The sequence below is a fragment of the Trachymyrmex cornetzi genome, unplaced genomic scaffold, assembly GCF_001594075.2.
Source record: "Trachymyrmex cornetzi isolate Tcor2-1 unplaced genomic scaffold, Tcor1.1 scaffold16, whole genome shotgun sequence".
Taxonomy (NCBI): domain Eukaryota; kingdom Metazoa; phylum Arthropoda; class Insecta; order Hymenoptera; family Formicidae; genus Trachymyrmex; species Trachymyrmex cornetzi.
The window spans coordinates 1,963,125-1,990,917 of NW_017296201.1; the positions used below are offsets into that span (position 1 = coordinate 1,963,125).

The 27,793-nt window shown below is 36.9% G+C and overlaps 1 protein-coding gene across 3 annotated transcripts in view; it reads left to right on the plus strand.

The window, feature by feature from the left end:
- The window catches only part of LOC108758801 (uncharacterized), a 107,161-nt gene that overhangs the window by 12,396 nt on the left and 66,972 nt on the right, over positions 1 to 27,793 (plus strand). Inside the window, exon 1 of one of the 3 annotated variants that reach the window (XM_018503933.1) lies at positions 17,957 to 18,349. The exons of the other annotated variants lie outside the window; for them this stretch is intronic. Within the exon in view, the coding sequence (XP_018359435.1) occupies positions 18,318 to 18,349 (32 nt within the window). The 5' untranslated portion in view covers positions 17,957 to 18,317. Of the gene's footprint in view, positions 1 to 17,956; positions 18,350 to 27,793 lie in introns of those variants that run through there. 3 annotated transcript variants of the gene reach the window in all.

A 27,793-nucleotide genomic window follows, 5' to 3' on the forward strand; every position in this document is an offset into this window, starting at 1 on the left:
CTGATTCATATTTAGAGAGTACCCTACTGTTGCAGAAGCACCACGAACGAGTCAAAGGATAATCTCGCTTTTACGTAGAATAAACTCGATGCCAGCGAGTAATAATCGTAACAACCGTTGCGTTTTCAAAGTAATTGGACAAATGAATTGTGATAAATGGCAGCGCGTTGCCCGAGAGTTACCGTTTGGATACGTTTCTAATACTGTTCTGATATCGCGACTTCACGCGACAAATCTGGTTGAATTTTGTCCGTCTGCCGAGGGGCAGGTAAAAATAAAAGAACGAGTCTATGATTAATGTTCTGTCACAACTTACGAGCAATATTCCGTCAGGAATTTTATGATTTTTGCGTTACCCGCTAACAAAGGAGTGCGAAATTAATTTTTGTAACCAGGTCGCCCTTTGCGCGCCTCGATAGCCCACCTTTCGCTTGCGGCGACCAGTTTTGGCTTTAATTTCCATGCGGGTCGATTCGTCGTAATTTCTGCACGGTATCTATTCGCAAAACGTATCTCGCAATGCTCCGTAAAACGGAATCCCGCTGTCGCGGGCGTTGTGTACGTGCCGCAAGTTTATCTGCCGTAGCGTCTCCACCATAATGGCGCCGAGAGTCTCGTCGCGCTATTACTTTTCATCCCTTATCCTTTCCTCTTTTTTTTCATCCCTTCCCATCGAATGGCGAAACGCATTTGCTATCCCACTCTTCGAAGCTTACACTCTCGTTTCTCTTCCGCGATAATAGAAGAAAATTCAATTCTACGTAATTCATGTTACGTATGAAAATTCATATATACGTTTTGGGGAATGGGGATGCCATCATGGTATAAATCGCTCGTCAAAAATAGTTGAGTTACTTTTTTAATACGGCTGTATACTTGATGCTTAAGATAGTAAGCTTTTTGTAATCATATCCGTCTTAATTATGGTATCTTCTGCCTAGTTTATTAATGGATGCAGTTGTATAATGTAATCAAATATTATTATGATTTAATAATAAAAAAAACTATCTCCAAAAACATATCCTGTTATTTATAGAATTCTGATCGTAAAATGTCAATCAGAAACACTTTAAAATTATCAAAATTATTTTTGACACTTTTCAGTCGTCAAAGTTTATACATATGATGTATCATACATAAAATACAATCGTTCATCTACACTAATTTATAAACAGCAGTACAAATATTCATATTTTTATTCCTAAATTGGTATAAGTGAACGATTGTTGAATATCTACATGACACACATCGTGCTTTATAAAATATAAAATAAAATTTTGAAAATTTTATTATCAAAGTTATTTCTGATTTTAACTTCTATTATTCTGAATTTTGGAATTTCCTGAATTTAACATACGATCTTCTTGGGCTTGCGGAATAATTCGTCTTATGACGAAAAGGTGCAGTTATGTCATGGAGTGTCAGAAACACACGTGTAAATCCTCCTTTCCTTTCTCTCTCTTCCTTTCTCCCTATAACGTAAACGTCTTCGTTCACGAACGAGTGATAACATGTGATTAACGTCCTCGTTATCCGTCACGCTCGGGCGCCAATTCTTCGTTCTTGCTTCCCTTTGTCCCGTAGCCTTCGTTCCTGCCGTCCGCAATAGGTTCGACTTGGAAGGGTTTCGCTTACTCTCGTGGAAATTTCGCTTCCGTTCCCATTTCTCCGTTCCCCATTTCTCTCTTTTCACCTTTCTGAGACACGTCCCACCTGTCGTCCATGTGCCATTAAACGACAGGACACGAGGAGACGATGACGACGACGAAAGAAAAATGCGCTCTTGACAACGAAATTATCGCGAACTCCGGACACTTCGTCACCTCTCACCTCCGCGATTAAATATCCTCTGCCTGTCGGTTGCAGTGTGAAAATGTACGCCGTGTCTTTCCACTGGCTCCGCTCTCTCGGTTTTCTTCGACGTGGAAATCGAGTCACGCGCGAAATTAAACACGTTGGAGACACCGGAAACTCTAACTCGAAAAAGCGAATTTATCGATCTTTGACGAAGCAATAAAACGAGACACGACGTTAATCGATATGTGCAGAGTGGTTAGTCGCGCTTACTTGTGATTTGATTAAGAATTTACTTTTACATGGGAAAGACGGTTTTGTTAAAGTATCTCAAAGCTTAGCTTGATATTATACAGATCAAAATAATTTTGGATACGCTCAAGCTAATTCTTAACGAATGTCAAAACTTTTGCAGTATTATTCATCATGCTTGAATTGCTTACATAATTATTTTGATGATTTAACAAAATTATTTTCTATCTTCCTAAATCTGAATCAGTAAATAATCACTGATATCAGTGCCAAGTATGCCACTGGTAATCAGTGAATAAAATGTGAGATCCCTAACCTAGCTAATTTTCATTATGTGATCTAATTAATCTTGTTTTAGTGCATATAAATTCAATGAATATGATATTGGAAGATTGAAATTAACGTGCAAATATCGGTATTTTAATTATGTAATGCTCTTTAAATTAAAACTTTCTTTCTTTTTTAGTTGAACTTTACAGATTATGCAGTGCCATTTAAATATGCGATTGAATCAGTGACTACCTACTGATTCAAATTTAGAGAGTATAGTTAAATTTTTTGATACCTAAAAGTTAATTTGTTCTTTTCGTGTAAAAATGTAAAGCTATTTCCATTCGCCACTCGTTTCATCTCTACAAAGTATAATTATAATCTAACATTTCTAATGGACTGAAGAATTATTACGATCTATGATGAATAAAAAAATTCAGTTTTCCTTGTTGAAGGATTAGCGAAAAGAAGTTAATGGGAGATTAGCGACATGTAAAGTAAACGTAATTATCGGGAAATTATTAATTATAAACGATGAATGAAATTATTCATCTCCCATTAACTTTTATTCGCGAGTCTTCCAACAAGGCAGACTTCATCTTTAATTCATCAAAGATCGCAATAATTCTTCAGTCCATTAGAAATGTCAGGTCATAATTACGCGCGAACATTACGCTTTGTACAAATGCAGTTAATAACGAGAGTCGCAAATGCGAAGTTCAAGTGAGACGGATAGAATTCGCGGAAACTGCACCTGAACGAGAAAGCGAAGAATTGGTGAGAGGAAATGCCAAGCGGACGGAAACGTAATAGAAGGGGAGAGAAGGAGGGGTTGCAAAAGGGTTTCTATTCTATCGGATCTTATCGGTCAGTCGTGGCATCCCTCGCCCAGGGCGCTACGCTGTTCCGATCGCTATATGTTCTGTTCCGATCGCTTCGTGCCAGTCCCGAACGATGCCATGCGTCACTGGGACCGGGACGATACCCAAGGGCCGTCTCACCCTTTATTTCACTGCCCACATGGAAATGTCCGTTGTCCGGCGAAATATCTCCGCATCTTTCTATCACGTGTCCATAAAGCTGAAAGCTTCCAGATGCGCGTCTGTTCATAAAATTTTTCAACATTTCCACGGACGCGAAGATGTCGCGCAGCAGCGACGTAAATTTCTTAGTACGCTTTTACGACTGAGAGCATAGCAGTCTATATGAATACTCATGATTTTTGCAATCGACTATAATTCTCATGAATTATCTATAATATTATGATGGCACTATAATGGAAATAATTGGGACAAATTCTTTTTAAATTCGTTTGTTATCTCAGCCAAAAGTATCTATATATAACTTTATTGATCTCTAAATATTACGTACTAAATATTATGTTATGTAACTTCACAGATTTCACTTGATATCGACTTGTGAAGTTAGCATGACATTTTATTAATATAAAAAAAATTATATCAGTTTCAGTAGCATTCTCTCTCTCTCTCTCTCTCTCTCTCTCTCTCTCTCTCTCTCTCTCTCTATTTCTACAGTTTCATATAAAAATAAAAAAGACTTCTGTATTTTTTATACTAAAAAACCAAAATTGAGAAAGTAGCAGCTAGAATCTATTTAAAAATGATTGTAGAACAAAGAACTTTGCTACAACTAACGAGAAAAGGCCGGTGTAAAGTTGGCACCCCATTTTGAAAAAATGTCACTGGAATTGCGATAAATTATCAGCACGATATTTTTTTCCGACCGTGCCATGATGTCTTCTACATTTAAAATTTTTTTAATTAATAATTATTGGAATTTTGTTCTTCAAATTACATACTCTCTAAATCTGAATCAGTGGATAATCACTGTTATCAGTGCTAAATATGCCCCTGGTAAATCGGTGAATTAAATATGACATCCCTAACTTAGTTAATCTTTATTATGTGATTTAATTAACCTTGTTTTAGTGCATAAATTCAATGAATGTGGTATTGGAAGATTAAAATTAACGTGCAAATATCAGTATTTTAATTATATTATGAATAATATAATTATTATTAATAAATTCTAACATTCTTCCTTTTTTAGTTTAACTTCACTGATTATCCAGTGCCAAGTATGCCACTGGGTAATTCTGATTCAGATTTACAGTATATTCGTACAACTTGAGCAATACTAATGCGAAATGTAGCTAAAAGTGGAAATTTTTTTTTTCTTATACTTTAGATGGGGGAGAGGGGGTATGTCATGCTAGATTCGCAAAGTTAACATGGTATATTTTCAATTTTGATTTTTCAGTCTAAAAATGCGGATTTCTTTTTATATTTTTTTAAGGAATTGTAGAGCTTTTTTAAGGAAAGAGCGTTGGAACTATCTTTTTTTTATATATTAATAATTATATATATTAATATTATGTATACAATATATATATCATATATCATTAGAGCTTCGATAAATAAAAATATCTCAAAAATACAAAAATTCAGATTCAAGCTCTGAAAGTTGAAATTATATCTCTCGTAATAAATAAATTTTCGAGTAATCACGAGTGAATTTATCTGTGCGAATTAACATGTATTAATTATTAACATACGCGAGTTGTAATTTCGACAATACAGGGGCGTTTCAACAGAACATTGAGTGAATTGCCAATTGCAGTGAGATATTTAGAAATCACAAAAATTGATATTGAACTGATAATTCGCGCAACTAGGATCGTGTTTAGATATACACTGCCAGTATTAAAAATCTATAATTACGTAAACTATAATAACGTGAACTAAAGATTTTCAGTATTGGTCTATATCCAAACGCAGCCTATATATCTACATTCTTCTATTTATTTATTTATGATATTGTTCTCTCTATTTATTTATTTCATTAATTTTTTTATTTATGATGCTTAACGACTGAAAAATGGCTAAAGCTCGGATACGGATTCTAAATGATCATCGCACATGCAACGAAATTCAGCGAAAAAGATTAACGGCTCGCATTACGCTAGTAAGCGCTGGAATTTGCTATAACGTAATTTTCCGCGAGACAAGTCAAAGATGCTGACAAGTAAACCTCAGGGAACGTCGGACGTCAATTTTTCTCAAATTTTTTACAATTGTTCTTTATGTCAAAGTATGAAGACATCTATCATATTAATTTTAGGTTTGATCCTTCAATTAAAAAAAATTTTTTATTTTATACAAATACTCGATTTTATATATACAATGTTTAAAGCAATATTTCTTAAGAATGAATCTACATCCGATTTCTTGAAGCTCGATACACATATAGAAACAAAATAATAATTAATAATAGTTAAGAAACGATTTTATTTGCAAAAACCTTTAAACATCGTAAAACCAAACATTTGTGTAAAAAATAAAAAGTTTCTTTCAATTGAAAGACTTAATTTGTGCTAAAATTAATGACAACTTTCTTTATACTTTTGATATAAGAAGTAACTATAAAAAATTGGAAGAAAATTAACGTACGACGTTCCCTGAGATTTATTTGAGAAAAGAGGAGAAATGTAGTGAATGGCCGGTACGTTGTCTCGAGGTCTATAAACTTAAGTCCAGATTGTACATCGTGTTCATGGGGTGTGCTATTTCCTCCACGAAATGAAGCACCCTTCGTGATATCGGATTTCGGTATCGGTGAGAAAGTCTCATTGTGCTCGGATATTCGGCTATTAACTCTGCGTGTGAGTGAGAAGACCATGCCAGAGAGTATCCGATCTATGTGACACGCTATAGGTGGTATATCCGCGGATGATAGACGGTTATACAAAAGCTTAGCCGAACGGTGAGCTTGGCGGTAAACAAATTTTATCTTCCGGCCAACGGATTATCGGGGCGGAATTCTCCGCGAGTCCACGTCGCTCGACACGATCGTTGTTCACGGTGACGGGTAATCCCTCGGAAACGCGTTTCGGCTTCGCGTGGGATGATATCTATAGGGGATATTCGGGATATTATTCGGGGATAACTCCTCAGCCAAGTCAATCCCGGCCGATCGTCCCCGAGACCAGAACAAACGTTGTTCGAACCGCTTTAACTGGGCTTTCGATTATTAATCCGAGGACGCGCACGATACAGCGAATAATTACGCGCGCCATTGCGACGTTACTGTCCTGCATGTAGAGATTGAAGGCTGGTTAATTAACTGCGTTTAGATCCGTCGCACCCTCGCGCTGGATTGGTGCATCGCACGCTAGTTAATTCCATTTTCATGCACAACTTTTTAATCCACTTAACGTAATACCGTGTCGACGCGTCGCGTTTGTCTGTCCCGTCTTTCTTATGCCGCTTTCAGCACAGAGCGTATTTGTTTTAAGCTCATTGCTGCGATTAAAAGCGATTATCTCCCGCATATTTCTACGAAACTTGTATACTCTTGGGGATAAAGAGGATAACTGAGCAGTAATTATCTTCGTCCTGATTCGCCCCGGAAGAAGTTCGATTTTTGGGGTATCTGTCGTTGAACTAAACAAGAAAAGTTTCTACCCTTTTATTCCATGCGAAAGATTGGCTAACATTAATTCATTTAATCTTCATTAAAGTAGATATTCTTATTCGAGAGTTCTTAACTAAGATTGAGGATTTCGGTATCTCGGCTATACTGAAAGTTCAGGAGATTTCTCAAGATTCTGCGGTACCACTTGGATTTCCCGTCTTTGATACGAATGTATGTACCTTGTGGTACACACACGGCATATGCTGCTTCCCGTTCGTCTCAATTTAGGGTCGGAGGAAGGCACGTCCTGGCATCGTGTTTCAGGTGCCAAAGTTCTTCGAGATAACCCAACTCGGTGCGCATGGATCTCGTTATATAGATGCGAATGCATTATGCGTATGGCCCTCGCATATCCATTCGGAAACGTGCGCCTCTTGTTGTCCGCCGCGGTTGCAGTTCGCATTCATGCACGCGTGGAATTCACACATACAGAATTATACATATACCTACATATATGTATATGTATATATGTATGTACAAATGTACTACATATGTATATACCAAAACAGACGTGAAACATTAAGATTCAAAATTGTATTAAGATCAACTACAAAAATTATTTTATTACATTGAAAAAAATTTACTAAATTTTAATAACTATATTTGTTTAAATAGTACTAACGAAATATTTGCTTACAGTAAATAAATATAGTTACTCAATAAAAAAATGATACCTAAATTAATAGTTTTTGTATTAAATAAATATATGTTCACATTTAGTAAATATTTTTAGTCAATACTACATATTTAAACAAATATTTATTAAAATTTAATAAATTTTTTCCGTGTACCTAAAAATAATGCCTAAAAAAAGTCTCTTCTATCTAAATCTTTTTACTTAAGCCTACAGCACACGATACATTTCTTCCTGCTAAATTGTTTATGTTTTAGTAAATTACTAGAAATTCTACTTTTCTTCTGTATAAGTCTAGCAATCTATATTAAAAGCAGCAAAAAAAAATACATTGTGTGCGATAGGCTTAAGTTTCATTTTTCTAAACCTCAGAATTGCAAACAAGTTTGTCATTTCGCATGGAAATTATCATAAGGTAAAACCGTTTATCATAAGATATTATAAATAACGTGTATCAAGTTATCATTACTCTTTCTTTTATCTGCGATATTTATCTTTCACGAGATCTCGCACCCGGTGCCACAAGCCGAGGACCTGGAACTTGCACATGCACACATACACATTGTGTCTCACAGCTTTTACATGACCGCGCGCGTGCGGTCATGCATCTTACTAACGGTGTGTCTCCACGATGCATCGCTTTGTGTGGTTAGCTTAAGCCGGTCTAGCGTCGTGCTCAGAAAGTAGCAAAACTATCCGCCCTCGCAAGTGGACAAGGCAATATAGAATTCAGTTTTAATGACGTAATGGACGTTGTGCATATTTAAGCAACGATGTTTTAGTATGCACGGTCATATCAGCGTTATATTAACCATACTATGACCCATTATCGGCGTTCCTCACGCGTTCAATTTAATAACTCGGGGAGAATGAGGAAAGACACTCGATACTCTGATATTAGAGAAAATTGCCTTATTATCGCAGCGAAAGTGGACTAGTTCATCGCGGTCAACTTTAACGGGAACGGAAGAAAAGTTTCAGAAGAATTCGTTCATTATTTCATCGACAGAAACGGCTTTTCAAGTTCGAGGAACCTTAATACTTTCCAACTCCACATTTGGATCGATCGCGTATAATTGTCTCGAAAATCTTTATCAATATTTTTGAATCCATCCGATTGCTAATCGTTACTACATTTTTCAAACATTTACGACGTGTCGTGAATGACAAAACTCACTTTAAGATTAGCGATGTTAAAATAAATTTTATATTATTTTTCATAATTATCTTGGATCATAAAGTAATAACGAAGAAAGGGGAGCTGTTCGATTTAACACGAAATGACCCAAAGGGAGACGTCACCGTTGTGATCTCCGGTTTCGCGATAACTACTCGGAACGCGTCGTGAATATCAAGTATTTTTCGAGTCAGGAAAGCTTGCGAATTACTTGGTCTGTATCTGCTGCAATGATAACGCTGACGAAATGAAAAATGGATCGGTTGCGCGAGCGTATAATTAATACGGTAATATACACACGAAAAAAACGGTTTTGCTGAAATACCTAAAAATCTTACAACTATAGATACAGATCTGAAAATAATTTTGCTGGATCATTAAAACAATTATATGCTCAAACTGATTGCTAAAATATATGTGTTAAAACTTTTTGGAACATCGCTCAAGCTTGAGTGTCCTACACGGAGAGAATTTTTTCTTAGAGTTTTATACTCTGAAAATATGACAATCGTGGGACAACATTGTATTTCGAAGAATTTTATGTAAATCTCTCTCATTCATTAAGAAAATTACAACAAAATATAAAATCAGTTTAATTAATTTTACTGAAATGCATGGTGAAAAATTTTAAAATATATTGCATTGTACCACAACTACCATATTTTCAGAGTAAGTTTTAAAAGAAAATTCTCTCCGTGTATATAATAATTTTTGACGGTCCAACAAAATTATTTTCAAATCTATATCTACCCAAATTTTGAGAGACTTTATCAAAATTATTCTTTTCATGTACACGATCTCATAAACGTGCTTTGTGTTATGTAATTATGCAGGGGGCGGGTTACCCTGCTTGTATGGCATTTTACGACTCAATGCGCCCGTAGCATATGACGGTACCGTATGTTATTAACAAATAAAAGACGATATCGCCTACAAAGTTTATCCGTAGTTTTATAGAAGAATGCTCGCCCGGCCGGATAACGAAATATAAAACTACTCGATAAAGACTTCGATATTACCGGAATAAAAGGTCATTCTCAAACTTAACCAAACAGCTCAGCGCCAGAGGAGGGAAAAGTTTGCAACTTTTTCAATTTTCGATACTATTATGGACTTCGATATTTAATCTCTCCTCTCGCATCGAATTATATAAAAATTCGCGTTTGCCTCGATCGCGTTAAGCGCGTTATATTACACGTTAATATTAAAGCGGAAACGTTTGCACGTGAACGATAAGCTGCTTTCAGACAGGTAAGGAATTCAGATGACACTTTCGCATTTCGAAGATCGCGCTCGAATTTCCTTTCGAGGCACGTCGATCTCGAAGCGAAGCATCATCGGAGATACGAAATACGTGCCTTCGACTTCTTTTCACGTGACTTCTGCATTTCGATCGAGGTCAAAGGATCGACACCATTCTTCGAGACGGTATGAACGACGACGTTATCAAAGTCGCGTGACCAGAAACGGCCATCAAACGGAAGGGAATTTCTAGTTTCTACACGAGAGAAACAAGAGAGCAGATAGCGAAGAATCACCGTTCGCTAAATATTAGGTATGCGACTCGCTGCGCCGGCAAATGCGCAAAATTACGGTTCTCTAACAGCATACAACATTATTCCGCATTAGTGCAACGATAACCGACCGTATCGCACGTGTTACACGTGTGTTATATAATAAACGCGTGCGCCATTGTTTATTGCATAATCATGTTATGATACAGTTATCGCTATGGTGTCTGGCGTTTGCATGGTTGACTCTACAGTAGAGTTCGTTATCCCAGAGATTTACTGCACTACATTTCAATTCCCTGAACAGTTTAAAATTAGCTGCCTTTCGACGAGGATCCGATTAAACGTCGTATTTCTCGATATTCTCTAATAAACTCTCATCCTTTAGATTGAATTTCTCTTAGAAATTAATTACAAGATTGTGTGTTATATAGAATCCTTTGTGTATATTCTTCGGTAATCAAACTTTTCCTAGTTGCAAAAATAACATGCGATCAAAATTGTGAAAAATGAGACACGAGATTTTTTAAAGAAGAGATTTTCTTTATATTCGTAATTTGATAATTTTTCTCACATCTTCTTGCATATAAAAATATTTAGATAAAGTCATAAAAAGTCAATACTTATGAAAAGATACTTAACATTTTATTATGACGTAAAATATTACAAAATTTAAATAAAAAATATTTAAAAGAAAGTGTAATAAATATTTTATAGAATGCGTTTTTATAAAATATCCCTCATCGAAATTTTTTAATGAGATTGCAATATTTAGATTGAATTTCCCTTAGAAATTAATTATAGGATTGTGTGTTATATAGAATCCTCTGTGTATTCTCGGGCAATCGAATTTTTCCTAGTTGTAAAAATAATGCGCGGTCAGTCGTGAAATATGTGGCGCAACAAAGATATTAAGAATGTAGAGAGAATGCAGAATTTATGTCACGTGACAATATATCTCGCCATGGGGAGACAAAGAGGACGTCGAAGTTGAAAACTAACCACATGTAAGAGCTCTGCTCTCACCCTGCTGACCTCGAGGGTGACACGTCTGTCGCGATTTGTTGATCTATATAATTCACTTGTATGAGATTAATTCTATTATTCCACAAGTACTCTTCTCAACGCAATACAAATGTTTGATTCTTTAATCGAATAACGCAATATCTTTAACCAAATATTTTTGCAATCAATCGTAACTTGATTTATAAAATATGCCATCAAAATTTTGTTCTATCATTTACTGATGTAACGTTACGCGTACTCATATATTTACATGTATATTTACATGTATAAAAATATCGAGCCAAATATATAAAAACATGAAACATTAAAAAAAATGTTTTGAAACAAAAATTTGGAGTGAAATATATGTAAACCGTGCAACACGTTTTGTAGAGAGTATTCAGTTTTTATGACAGATGTATAAACGTCACTGATATTTTTTTAATAGAATTAATATTTGTTTAGATAATTCAATTTTCAAGCATTCTGCGTATGAAAATATTGAGCTAAAATTATTAAAAAGTCAATATTTTACGATATATTTTATTCTAATATATTTTTATATAAAATATGCAATACTTCATAAAATACTCATGTTTCGCGATTACCATGTTTCAAATTTTTTATGTATATAATAAAGTGAGATATAAATTAATGAGACGCATAATTACATTCAAAATAAATACGCACAACCGTTGCAAGTTACAAATTTTTTTCTTAAATGCAATTTTTCCATTAACTTATCATTATATGCATAAAAGTAAAAATCAAAATAATTATTTTGATGTTTCATTTTATTTCCAATAATTTAAAATTAAATATTAAATATTTTGTAATTATTTTTTTACTAATATCTTTTTTCTTATTAATATCTTTAAATGCGAAGTTATCAAAGAATTATGTCAAAAATATTGCGATTTCATTAAAAAAATTCGACGAAGAGTATCTCATAAAAACGCATGTTATAAAATATTTATTACATACATTACGCTTCGTTCTAAAATCTTTTTATTTAAATTTTATTTTACGTCACAATAAAATACGAATTATCTTTTCGCAAGTACTGAACTTTTTATGACTCTATTTAAATACTTTTATGTGCAAAAAGATTCGAGGAAAATTGTCAAATTATAATATAAAGAATATAAAGAAAATATAAAAAATATCTCGATAACGTTATATTTCACAAAAAATATATTATAAAATAAAAAATGCGGTAAGTGTATTACATTCTACTCTCGAAGTTTTTACTTGAAAATTTTTTCAAAAATGTTTCGTCGTTGATATGTATATTTCGAAGTCCTGACACTTTTTCTTCACTCTGTATATCTACATGGATCCCGAAGCCGAAGGGAATGAATACTGTGATATCGAGAGCCCATCTGGCGAATGCCATTCGGTGCCTATAGTGAACTCTTCACCGATAGTAGATACTTTCCTGTGACATCGCACTCGTGCGCAATCTTTGTTCAATGTGAAACGTATCGCTTTGCACACGCGTGTTTATAGGTCACACTGCTCGCTGTTCATTCAGAGCCGAAACTTCGTTCCCATCGAGCTCGGTCGGACAAAACATAGGAGATGTCGCCTAAAGAAGATTACTGATGATATTCCCGAAAGGTCCCCTTTAATACTTCTTCATAGCGGCTTAGCTTCGTCGCTCAACAACGTGATGATAATAAAGTGAGCTCGCTGGCACCGGCGGAGTCAGAGGCGAAAAACTAACTATCCTAATTATGGTCGAGTCGTGGAATGCAATTTTCGTTTCTAAGTACTGCACGATTTCTACAAGAAGTACTTCGCGTTTCCCGTAATTAATCATTTCTGATTATATTGTAGATGTGCTCGATGATCCTCGCAGATAACGTTGTTATCTTTTTATATTTTTTAATTATTACCATCGACAAAAATTTGTTGAGGGAGGGGCATTGGCGCGCCGCAAACGAAATTTTTTTTCAGCTTTAATATGAAAAGATAGAAAATATTAAATTATTATTTAAATTATTACAATACAGAGACGTGAAGGGCACATAAGAGTCAACGTAATTAAGCATGTATATAAGTTCTATAATGTAATATATTAAATGTATTATATATAAAAATTCGATAAAATACTTACTACATGCCAACAAATTTGAAACATGTAATACGTATTTTATCGAATTTTTATACATTTAATATATTACAGAACTACATATATTATAGAACTTATATATATGCTTAATTACGTTGACTCTTATGTGCCCTTCACATCTCTGTATTGTTTTTTAAAATTCTGAGAGTCCTGTACTTTGATTTTAAATTATTACATTGATAAAGTATTATTTAAATATATAATTCGTAAAAAATGTTTTTATTTTAAATTATATTAACAAAAAGAAAGAATAACGAATGAAATCAATATCTTTGATTAAAATACGATTCAGTCTTTTTATCAATTTTGTCCATCTTGATTATAAGATATAAAGATATTGTTTTACGCACGAGATAATGCGCAAAAATTATTTATTTTTGTAAGAGAAACATGCTATTTATAATTATGCAAAGTGAAACGTGAAAAAATCTTTCACTAGAATCTTTCCTGATATACATCCATCATCTTTGAGAAAATGTTCTAAGACATTATACATATATTCACATATCCCTCTTAAAACTACAAGATAACCCGTTATCATAGGGTAGATGCACGTATCGCGGAAGATGCCTTCGCGAAAACCTTCATAAGGACAATGCGCCGTCGGCGATTCCCGGGGGGAGGGGATGCACACGCGCACCCGCTCGCGCTCGGTGGCGGCAGGGGTGATCGGAACAGAGAAAAACTGAGAGAGCGAAAGCCGTGGCGCTGTATCCTCCCCTTCTCCTCCATCCCGACCATAGTATACCGACGAAGAGAACGCACTGGGGTGGTAGCAGCTCGACGAACGTGGCGAGGGGCGGCGGCGGCAGCGGTGGCGGCAGCGACGGCGGTGGCGGTGGCGGAAGTGTACGGGAGCGCGAGAGGGAGGGTGGCAAAGGCGCATGCCAGTTGGGCCCTCGCCGCGCTACGAGTCGGGTAACCCCAGAATTCTCGCCCCTTCTCACCGGGATAGCCCGGCACGGTCGCACGGCGTACTCCGGAACAGAGTATCTCCGGCACGGCACGGCGTGGCGTGGCCCTCGCTTTCCTCGCCGCCCTGTCCTTCGCGACTGCGAGCAGTGCGAGCCCGCAGGCACGCCGCCGTTGTCACCCAAGTTGATGCCGGGATAGTGATAACAATCGATGATAATAATTGCCGCGCGCCGCTTCCGGCGCGTCCTCCCGTGACCTCGGCGAGGGCGATCGACTGCCGTGAGCCGTCTGTCTCGCGCGCGCGATCGGCCAGACGAGCCTCGCCATCTCGCCGGCATCGTGGAAGTGGTGGTGTAGCGGACGTCGCCCCGCGACACCCAGCACGTGATCCACCGGTCCACCGGTCGGCCCAGGGGAATCGTCTTCCGGGCTGATAATCATTCGCGAGTGTCCCGCGCTCGATCTCCAGATACAAGTTAGAGGGGAATTTCTCATCGCACCGATTAAACATGAAAATCGTCCCCATGGACCCGTGGCATTGCTCCTCGTCAATGAAATATTTCTTAATATTTTGGTATCACACGTATACTTCGAGCTAAATTTAATTGTCCGATTTCCTTTTAATGTCCAATTTAAGTTCGCCATTTGCGAAATAAAACGTGGAATTGAACGGATCGTTTACTAAATGTGCGGTGATAATGTACATCTTAATAGCATTCTATATATTATCCACGTATATATTACGATTTTTATTACCGGTAATAATCTTTCAGAAGATGTTCGCATTGTGTTCGCGAAAACAATTTGTAGCAAATTCTACCATTAAGAATCCAACAAAAAATAGCAACGAATCGTTGGGTGCTTTTCGTTTGGTGACACGAGTCCACACAAGCATCATTCTAGCCTTCTTCACTTCAGTGAGTAATAAAGATAGAACGACACTTCGACTTGTGTCAGCAAATAGAAAGCACCTAATCATAGACATTTATCGATGATAGTCATATACGTTTGAAAAATTAATTTTTTTTTATTTATCGTCCACGAAGACCCTCTCGAAATTCGCAGAAAAATCGCTCGGGCCGTCATAAAAAATTTTGCATGAACGTTTACATCGCGAGGAGTCTCGCTTCGATTTTTGCTCCGAAAGTTCATCCGGAAGGGCAACGTACGCGATAGTTCGGAAAGGGTTGATCGTGGAAGGCCAAGGGCGGTGCGAACGGACTCGTGGAAGTCGACGAACAATTGGCCTTCGTTGAAATGAAGGTCTGCAATATTCAGACCACCATATTCAAAACGCGTGTCGCTAGGGCGTATTAATTCGACGCGGTCGTACGCGGAAGGAATTCTATCAAAAATGCAAAAAATCTCTCAAAAGCCTCATCTTTTCTCTCGTTGCGCGTTTATTTGCCAATCGAGATACTTTCATCCCTCGAAGCGGATTGAAAATATCCTGCGACGAGGATTGAGGGTTGAGGGGCGTGAGATATAATAGAGAACGGGTTGGAATAATCGCACGATACGCCCGCGACTAATGCGTTTTATCATTAAATACACCTCGTCGAGCGTAGCTTCATTGTTTCCGCATTCGCGTCAAATTGATTCGACAATTCGTTGATTTTATTCGAACGTTACTGAACGCCTATCTGCGATTTGATAATTCGAACGGAGCTGTCGAATTTGCTCGTGTCACGGCGCTGGCCGTGTGTCTCGATCGATGTTTTAATCAAGAAAATAGTCCGAGTGAAACCACGTATTTACGGTTTCGCCGATGCGACGGTTGCGAAACGTGTGACATGGCAAAAACGGAATAGGGTTTGCTCGTTTGAGGAAGATAGGGTTCAAATCGATGTGGTATTTAAGCGTGGTTGTTTTTTACTTGTATCGGCGCTACTTTATTTTTTTTTTATTCCAGAGAAAAGAAACGAGAGAGATGTATTTATATAGCATCAGGATTTTATTTGCGCAACATTGAAAATTCTTGTTCATTAAGTCAAACAAAATGATAATTTCTACATCAATTTTTCCCGACCGACGGAATAATAAGCTTAGTAAAAAACATTATGTTTGTCATTATCATGCTCGCTTTATATATTTATATATGTATACATAATATATATAAGTATATATAACCATCTTTTTAAAGATTATCTAAAAGGTTAAAGAGATTACACGGGGAAGCTATTAAAAAATCAGCGCAATCCAAACGATGCGGGTTACGCTCCCACGAGCGAAAGTAATTGGACGACGGGAATTTATATTTTGCATGAAAAAGAAAAAACTCTAAGAAATACTCGCTTCTCGTAGTGTACGATGAACAACCTTTTGATAAAAACCGACGTGGTTACCGAGAGCGTTAGTTGTGCACGTAGTGGGACCTGATTATTCATGTATTCGACTAGCAACTCCGGCAACTCTGTTTTCGATGCACGCTTTACACGCTGCCGAATACATTACGTCCCTTGCAGAGGCGATAATGCGATGGGAAGATAGTACTTCTCCCTTCTTTTTTTATCCGTTAACAAGGATCGTCAAATTACTGGCGATATTGTGCCGAGTATATAGAATATAGTATTTTATCTATCGGAGATCGCTCATAATTTTGACGTAATTTTCAGTGTCGCACGTGTGTATTTTATACGCGTTTAAGGGAAAGATAAAGAATATACAAGAGCAGATTTCTTCTGTATCGCGTTTCAGTATCGTTTCTATATCTCCAGAGATATATGTAGAAGGAAATATTTTATTTCCCATCGAAAAGAAGAGAAAATTTTACGCGAAGAAGTCAATTTTCTCCATTGTAAATCAACGAGAATTGCAATAGATAAAACGAAAGATTCAATTATTCGATGAATTTTTTTATTACTCCGCTGTTATTACACGCTACATCAAAATTTAATGAACATCGACACTAGCATCGAGTAGTTTGCAGCGTAGCTGCGGGAAAACTCGTCACACAGCTTTTAATATGTCTTGGTGCACATCGTCGACCGTTTAAATGAGTTTATGATCGATTTATCGCTCCGACGAGGATTCTCCTCGTCGAGCCCGTCGAATCCGAGTCGAAGACGCTCATTTTCGGGAAAATTTAAGTACTATGTACGCATACGCGCGCGGAGACATACATCATAAATTTAAATTCTCCGGAGCGACGTAGACGAGACGGCTGCTGCGCGGTGCACCTTTATTTTCACAAATGCATGCAACCTTCGATAAACGGTGATAGACTCTGTATAACAAGTTTACGCGAGTTTCCGAAGTGGTTATCACCGGCGGCGACACGGGGCAGACTTCACTTTTAATTCGTTTCCCAACTTTTCACGATCGGTCGTGCGTTTTCCTTTCACAGAACCGAGTACATATAAATGTATCTCTCTGGCAACATTTGACGATAACGTTACATCCGGCGATCCTTTTCACAGGAACTTGTACGAGTTTTCTCCGCGCCCGTGGGATTATTTTTGCAAAATATCACGAGGGAAATTGCAGCAAGAATGTATGTACGTCATTTTCCCGCGGGGCTGTTTGTATTAATACGGGATTGCACGTCCCGCTGTGAGGCAAACGACATTTCCGCGCGACAGGTAATTTGCTATTCCGCTTTAGAATTAGCCGATTAATTGCCACGGGTTTCATGGTGAGGGCGAATTCGAAGCTCACAGAAACACAACGTGTACACGTCGCGACACGTGTAACGTTACGCGACAAGCCTCCCGCGCGCTGCTTTATTATTCATTATATCGTTTTAATATTGGCAGATCGCTAAAGCAAACGGTTGACCAAATTTCCGCCGGATTCTACTACTTTGGAAGTACATATATCGACCGATGGACCGCGCGAACTTTGAGAGTGTAATCAGTCAGCTTAAATATGACATTGCAACCTTGTTACTCGTTGAAACTAACGGATAACGCTCGAACGCGCCGCTTGATGCCGATCAGAAAACGGAGAGAAAAGCTAGAGCGAGTCCCCTGAATGCGCGATCGATGGTAAACTTGATTATACGTGTGAAAATGTAAAAAAAAAAACAGGATTTTCACCGACCTACAATCGTGATCGCTTTGGAAGAATTCACACAGAAAAGTGCAAGAAACGCGCGAGGGTGTCATTCCATGTGGGAAACGTACAGCCAACATGTTCGCGTGCCTGTGGAATTTCTTCGACTGGTAAGATATGTTGTAATGGCATTTATTTGTATATCAGACGCCGGTTAACAAATGCGGAAAACACTTATTCATCACACCTATTTCTTATCATTCCTTCTTCTAATAATAAATCGATCGATCATTTTCTATCTATTAAAGTTTGTCGCGATATCGCACATCTGTATCTCATACTTTCCATATCTCGCTCATTATAAATTCCATCGACTGTTTTATCGCGAAGAGAGGAATTTCAATTACTAACTGAAAGCGAATGTAGTAGAACGGATACAATTAAAATAACGTCTCGGATCGATGATTGTATAATTGTGCTCTCATTAATGAGGAAATGAGACATCACATGATATTTTCGTCATAGCTGGCGTTCCCTTATATTTCGCGTTTGTTAATTCATGGAAGCGAAGACGGGCACGATGGAATCCTTTCGGCCGACTGTAACTTGGCGTTGCATAATTCGTCGGAAATGGATTAGCGGGCGCGCACGACGCAGAACGATAAATCCTTTCTCCTTCGTGGCGCCCTCAATTAGACTTATTAGTTTAGTAGGCATCGTATTTACTCGCCTCTTTTTATCAGAGTTTCAAACATTCATCTCTTTCTCGAATTTTCCTTATTTATTCTATGTATTTGTATGTATTTGTAGATTTGTAACTATTGTGTATGTTATATACGTATATTGTATATTATGATGTAATATAATGTAATATGTGTATATTTGTTTTATATGTATACAGGGTGTAACTTAAAAAGCGTTAATGAATCATGTAGCTACTCTTAAAAAATTGAATTTAAAACTTATGAACCATTTTGCAATTTTCGCAATTTTGTTTTAATTGCCCAATAAATAGAATCTCTAAAATCGACGCATATGACAGCCTTAAAAAATTTATATAAGAGTTTATCTTTAAAATATTTCATAAAGAACATTGAAAAATATCAAAAGTTGTCTTGTGCGTCGATTTCACTCGTTTATTCGGCAATAGAAACTAATACCTCGTTAACTATTGCGAAAATTGTAACAGACTCGGTTGTTTTTATCAAGAATAGCGCTATACGGTTCGTGGGCGTTTTTTAAGTTTCATCCTGTATATATGTATATACACACACAATTACTTATTTAAAGAAATTTTATTCTGCTGCTGTGCTGTTTTAATACCATTACTTATCTTCATTTTACACGCGAAATATTTCGAGGCAATTGAAATAAAAAAGATTTCACAACGGAAGCATGAAAATCCACAATGCAGTCGCGATATCGCTGAACAATTTGACAGCAAGTTCTGCCTTCGTTCCCCATTACTTTTTTTTATCTTCCGGACAATATTTTCAATCTCTTTCTTCAGTCCTCCCTACATAATTTTCAGCCTATATCTCAGTCGTTCACGTTATTATTCCATCATCCCAATATTTTATCCGTTATTATTATGTGAAAAAAAAAGATTTAAATTGTAATTGTTCGCGAAACTATATATATCGAAGAAATATGTGCGGGATGCACATCAAAAAGACATTATGACCGACTCATGAAAATATGCATGAAACACAAATAACATCACTCCTCCCTGCCATCTGAATGATTGGACAAAGCGAAATAGTATTTTTGCACCTAAGTATTTTGTTTCCTATATTATTGTTTCCAACATTTCGAGAGAGATATCTTTTTTAAAAAAAAATTTAACTGCAACCATTTTTTAATCTATAGAATGTACACAGCGTAAAAAATAAAGCAATTCTACGAATACCTTATCTTTCCAACTTTGATTGCGAAACTCGATAAAAATAATAAAAAGTTGAAAGAACTGCAGAAGTAATTATTTATCTGAACTATCCAGTTTTATCGGTTCAAAATATATAAACTATAAGCGAATGATATATAAATAACATGAGCGCTACGAACGCTTGTCAATTCCAATCTTATTGAATTCAATAAAAATCAAATCCCGCGGAAAGATTGGGAGATTTTTCGATGTACCTTGTCAATTGCGTGCTTTAAAATGTATTCTCGCAGCGCGTAACCGTAGACCTCCGGTCGAATATCGCCGGCAAAGTCGAGCGGATGTACATATTTCCTTACATATGAATAAGCTTGCTTTCAGCCGCGAGAATGCCCAAAAAGTTCAAGCTTCTCTCTCTCTCTCTCTCTCTCTCTCTCTCCGGTGCTCGTACTTTTTTCTCTTTTGTAACGCCCCTATGAGATGTATGCGTGAATCACTGCTACATCTGTACCGTGCATAAAGCCACCCGTTGTCGAACTATCGTTTCGATGCATCTGAGCTTTTTCATCTGGCTCGTAGTTGCACAAAATGTATGCGAAATGTACGCGCCGATGAAAATACGATCGAAAAAGGAATCGGGCAAATACAGTGTAGTATTCGAGATCGACGTGGGAAGCGAGGCATTGTAGCCTACGTTGCGATAAAGGGATGATTGTTGTCGATAAAGGAAGCGAGGGTGAAACGCGTATATAGGTCAAGTGCTCCGTGTATATGTGTTTCTTTCAATTTGACTATTATATTGACATATATATTCTTCTTTAGTCTCTTAATTCAGATTTGTTATATGGAAAAAAAACGATTTTGCTGAAGTATCTAAACATTTTAGCTAGCTGTAGACCTAAAAATAATTTTGTCCGAATCATCAAAATAATTTTTTGGTCGCTCAAATTGGTTGCTTGAATGTTAAAACTTTTTACAGCAATGTCTATATAATTTTTATGATCCAACAAAATTATTTTCAGATATCTACATACATCTACTAAATTTTTAGATACTTCAGCAAAACCTATTTCTTCTTTTCGTATAAAACTAATTAAAATTTATTGAAAAAAAAATTCTATTATAAACGCTCACCATATTCGCATTATCCTCATTTACTTGACGCGTCTTACAAGAGCTCTCGCGCCAGCAAACTCGCAACAAAATGCTCATCCGCGGAACTCAACTACTAGTGTAAAATTATTTGTGTAAAATGGGAATTACAACTTGGTAAACATAATTCATCCCTTCGCGCTCTGCCTCTGTTTCGTTACACAAGTTCCTTTGTATGTTGTTTAGTAAATTCGTCCGCTTTTAAGCGCGTTCTTTTCCTCCTCGAACAATGTGATGGGGTTCCACTATTTTCACCCAACGGACTTTTCACCATGGCTATTGATCGACTACCTAGGTCATGACGAGGGATTGCACTCGCCGGCAAACCGTCGACTGCGACACGTGCGTTGCGTACGACATGCGCAGTGCATAAAGGTTCATTCACACACTAACGCGTTCAATATAATAACGTAACGACATTGTGGTCACATTGCTATGATATTTGCGTTTTGTTGATTGTCACTCGTGTACAAACAATTCAACTAGTGCGATTGTATATTTTTAAAAAAGTTTTAAAAAACTTAGAAAAGGGATATTGTGATGAAATTTGACAATATAGAAAGAGGCACGAATATTTGCAATTTTAGACGATTATATGACATCGAATAATACATTGTAAATAAAGTGTTATTAATTGGAGACTTCGAACGTGTAATTGATTATAAATGCGCTCAATTGTTACATGGTGCAATGATATCGTTGATTGAAATCAGATACGAAGAGCTCAATGCAGACAATTTGCGATCTTCAATGGCATTGTTACATTTGACACGATTCTGAATGGTCGCGTTACCCTAATTAACGTTTAATTTATGATTTATGACGTATATACTGCAGACCATTAAAATAGATACATGTATCCGCGTGCACGTAAGGTACATAGATATTAAATTTCTAAAAATAATAATTCTATATATCGCATACATTGCCGATTACTGCAGGGATGAAGGTCTGGAGGGCGAAAATCGACAGAGAGAAACTAGACAGGGACGATTCACTGTTGCTTCGAAAGGGGATCTATTCTGTTTCAATTATACTCTTGGGATGCTGTGAGAGGAAATGATATATTGATGTATATGGTACACCACAACCGACAAGACGCCGTGTACCGATCTGAACCATATAAACTTCATGTACACTCATTACTATATATGTATATATACATATGTAAATGTATATAGAATAGCTCGAGAGAAGAGCGTGTCGTAATAATTAACTCACGACTCAGTGAGTGTACAATTTACACATCGATAAATCAATTCCAAATTTTTCAATTGTACAGATACGATCATATCGTTTTAATCTTGATATATGTATATCAGGATTTTGTCAACTGCAGTGACATAAGGAATAGATTTCTGCAATTTAGTTGATTTATTGCTCATAGAAATTTCGTATATTTAACTGTGTCATTAAATGAATTCTTTATAATATAATTAAATAAAATTTTATAATTAATAATTAATTTATAATTAAATAAAAAAATCCTATATTCGATCAAAGTGGATTTTATTCAGGCTGAGGTAATATTTTTCGTAATAAATTATTCACAGATTTAAGAGATTTTCATTAACATCTAATTATTAATATTCTTATAAAGATGCTTATTAAGTATCAAAGTTATTGAATATAATTAGATTTATTCCCATTAGCCCAAATTCGTACCGTGATGATTTTTGTATATGTGAATTACTATTTAAAATAACGATCTTTTGCTGCATTAGTTAAACTATCTATTTTAAAAACGGTGATGTCGACAGTTTGTAAAAAATCGCTGCTTTAAAATAAAGTTTTCAAAACAAAAAGTTTATAATCGCATCTTGTTGTTGCCTCATTGAAATTCATACTATTTCTCCTGCCGCGTATATCACTTTCAAAAGAAGCATCTCATGTAGTGCTGGTTAGCACGACCTGTAAACTACGAGATAACTTTTAGTCTTGCGATCAATATTCAGTAGAGAGCTTGACAAAGCAACAGGATGTGCATCTGATGGAAAGTTAAAACATATAAATTCTCCAACTAATATCCTGTCTTATACCATTAAGCTCGGCATGCCTTATAAATTAGCTTTGGTGTACGTTCATTTTCTTTTCTCATAAATTTCATATCGGCTGGTTTCCGAGCAATCAACTGTCACCTGACAGTCATCTCGCGAGTCACTCAGCACTCATTCAGATTTCACGAGGCGAGCATAAAGTTCGATAAAAATTTCTTCGGCAGCAGTAAACCGCGGACTGCGGCTTTGGAAGAGGCTGGAGACAAGAAGAAGACGGAGACAGCGGAAAGAGAAAGAGGGAAAGGACGAGCGGAAGCAGCTTTATCGACTAGACTCGACCTGTATCGGGCCCTGCAGATACCTACAGGAGTTGTTCGCCATGTTTGTCCCACTTGTACGTGCTTCACGGCAACAGTACGCTCGCTAACTTTCAGGAATTAAAAACGAAAAGAGATAGAGATAGATAGATAGATAGAGAGAGAGAGAGAGAGAGAGAAGAAATAACGGAACAGCGTTCCGCATGCAAACTGCCGGAAGAGAGCAAGCTAGGTAAGCGACGCGTTTTCATGCGGAGCTCATACTGGGAGGATCCTCTTACGTTCTTCCAATATGAAGCAGAACGGGACGGGCAAGCACTTCGTGTCGGTTTACGCGAGTTTTCATCCAGGATGCAAAAATATTTGCGAGTTCTTGTGAAGAGGCCTTTCATACACGTCTAGCTGTCGCTTCTTTCTCCTCTCATTCATTCTTCCCTCTAGCCACAAAACTGCCTCCGGTTTTCTACCACTGGGTTTTTTATTCTCGCCTCTACCTTCCTCTCTTGATCTAACTGCGGCAAACTCGAGCGCAATAAGTATGTACATTTACTTATGATATATATCATCTGAAGAAAGACGATTTGATAGCAAAAATTCATAAGTCTTCATATTCGATATATATGTACATTTGTTTGTGAAAAATATAGTTGCTATCTAAACGACGACGACAAACTTCCAATTAATTTGACAGCATGTCTTTGCTTTTAAAATATGCACTTTATAGCTTATATATTTGCCCAGAGAGAGAGAGAGAGAGAGAGAGAGAGAAACGTGTGGGATTCGAGATATAGGTTTACCCATGTTCATTCAAACGATTATTTCATGAGCACGGTCGAGGTCTCTGCATTCATATGTAACCTCCACATGCTAATTTTATCCTGACCTTCCCACGGATGCTGCAATTCCTATCCGACAAGGTCATCAGTGAAAAAAAAAAAGAATCCGTTTATATAGTCGACTTTTATATTATCGTCTCCCTCGTTCGTCCATTAGCAATTTATCGACATCCAATTATTCGCGACGCTTCTTCGCATCTATTTCCGTAGGATATCGATTTCGATGCTTTCGATATGAATTTCTGGGTCAAGTGACACGGTGAACTTAAAGGCTCACGTGCGTTACGAAGCTATCGCGCAAAGGAATAAATTTTCTTCGATACTGAAAGTATTCGGAAATATTTGTGGTTGGAACCGAACCAGGAATGACAGTTAATATGTATATAAACGGCGTTTTAATAACGTAATTGCTGCCATGAATTTGAAATATATTTAATCTAGGCACGTGCATAGACCAGTGGACCGTATTAAACTCTCATTTTCAAACTACCGAGCGGCTGGTGTATGCGTTTTTAATTGTCTGCTTTACTTTGCCCGTCTCGTCACGTTCAACGTTATATTCGAGCATAACTACTCTAATTTCATTATGACGCGCGATGCGCGGTAATGTCGTATTACGGTAAATATATGTCTGTAACATGAATACTGTAATAAGTGTGCAAGGAACACGGAAGCTTTTTCTACACCACTTTCCACGGAGTACCCCAAGGATGCCGGAATCCTTTGATATGTTTGCCTCCGGTTCGCAGCCGGAGTTTGAAAATATTTTGTACGACTGTCCTTCACATGCTGCAACGCTTTAATTTCTATCATTACAATTTTATTTTTTAATAAAATGTTGAAAATTTTAATAGTAAAAACATAAATCATATCAAGATATCGAACCTCTCTATTATATCTATTTATTCTTACTTATAATAAATTATTTTTATCTAATTATTAAATTTTTATTTTTATTTTTTAATGAAATGTCAAAAATTCAAATATTAAAAATATAAATTATGTATATCAAAATATTGGAACATCCCTATTACATCTATACTTATCTTTACCTAATACTGAATATGCGAGAAAAGAAAGCCGCGAAATGAAAAAACTTTAAAAAAATCCTTTTAATATCCGCTGCCACGAATGTCCTAAAATTTCTCGGATATCTCGGCGTAAACGATAACTGCCAGAATGTATGAAGTGATAATCTCGGCACCCCAGCGTTTCCGCCATAAGAAGCATTTCTAGCCTGGCAAAGATCGGTGCGGTTGATACCATCGCGTGGCGTAGAAACGTATGCCGCATTCACCGCGCGCCACCGCGAATAAACGAGTGTACACGCCGCGCTACATCAAAGGGTTAGATCGTGGCGCATCGCACCGCATCGCGGCGACCCAATTTCGGTCGCCGCGTGCGCGAACGTTCAAGTAACGTACGACGATGCATTTTGAGTACATCCCGCGCGATGCAGTGGTTATTCGTATCCCCGAAGACCGGTCTGTGGCGGGCGTGTAATCATCGGATGTCGCATATTGCACCGTTTCTATAATAGTGATCCGTCGTACGAGACGAGCTACCAGACTTAACATTTGTCATAGCTGCAAATTAGAATTGATTTCTTTCGAATATCTGTATGCACGATAAGTACTACAATACTTGCTTCTTCGGCGTTTGCGACAGACATATTTTCATTTCGTTATTATATATAATCGTATATTACATTATCACGTACTTAATTAGATTAGTATCATCATCATCATTATTATTATTATTATTACTATTGTTGTTACGGGTTATTATTATTGATAACAATAATTATATTATTACAATATTATTACATTATAATATTAATTATTATTATGCGTTATCTCTGATTACTGAATCGTATTTCTTTTAGACACTTAATATTGAAAATGGCATAAAAACAGATTTGTTCGAGATGTATAATAGATTTAGTTGTATTCGCATGCGCGCAAACATCACGATTTTACAGCATGTCTCGTATGGAACTCGTTTCGTATTTTATTTCGATCTTATAGCACCATCACTCTGAGAAACCCATTTAGTTAAGTTAATTAGTTTCTTGTTTGGGGATATGAGCAAACAAATCCTTGGTTGATGCAATAAAATAATTTAGTTAAAGCAAAATTTTGATAATTGTAACATTTTATTTGTTTCTGATAAACATTGACATCTGATCAACTTGTTTATCAAAATAACCAAATGTTTTGCTTTAACTAGATTATTTTATTGCATTAACTAAAGATTTGTTTATCCACATCCAAACGAGAAATTAATTGGTTCGACTAAATGGGTTTCTCAGTGCATTTAAAGGATTATCATGATCATACTAAAACAACGGGAAGGAAAAGATCAATAGTACCACCTTTTACAAAGACTTTCGAGCAAGGTCAACAAAAAGCGGTTTGGCGATTCCGGAGATGGGATCAGCTCCTATTAGAATACACAAGTGTGGTTTAGTACGTTGGTTTTTAATTACATTGTGAGCTTAGAAGTGTGTATTATACAGCACACCCTCCCCCCCCTCTCTCTCTCTCTCTCTCTGTCTGTCTTTCTCTAACTCATTCTTGACCAGCCATTAGAGCAGCAATTTTGCTCCAATTAAGGACAGTCATTAAAATCTGCACGTACAGTCGTAGACTGCAAGCGGATTGAAAGATGCGAGCCACGCAATGGAGTGTCTGGAATTTCATTTGGACGCTATTCCGCTTGCTATTCCAGATGAATTCAACGTTAATGGCATTAATCATTCCGTCGTCGACGCAGCGCATGTTCCGTTACAGTCGATTATCTTATCGTTGTCTAAATGCGATTGGATTCTAATACCGAGTAAGATCAGCAGGTCGGTATTCAGCGTGGCGAATTGGAAACGGACGGCAAACCGGTCAATCGAATCTGCGGTTTCGCCAAGCCGATACGTTACCGTCGCTTTCAGCTTTTTGGTAAAATGAATCGACAATTTTCGAGTCGGCCCCGTTCGTCATCCGATTGACCAATCCCGCAATTAGAATGTGGGGAAAACAGGATCGGGGTGATTTAAAAAGAAATGATATCTAAAAAAGGATTGAACGTTTTCTAAAAAAGGATTCGTTATAATAACTGTTTCAAGCGTAATCTGATTATTCGAAATGGTAAGATTCATCCGCTGTGCGGCACTCGCGTTCGAGAATATTCGTCGTGAACGAATATCTGCAGTGACACGCTAAACTGTTTTTCGCGACTTTTTTCGGAGGGTAAAAAACGATATCACGAACGCACGATATTAAACTACTGCATTTAGCACGAAATTGGACATGGAATTATATTTTACTCATTATATTTCGACGACGATTGGGACAGAAAGGTTCAATTATCGACATTTGGGATCGAGATACTCTTGCGCCTGGAGCTCGATGGCATCAAGTTGTAACAGGTCCCACAA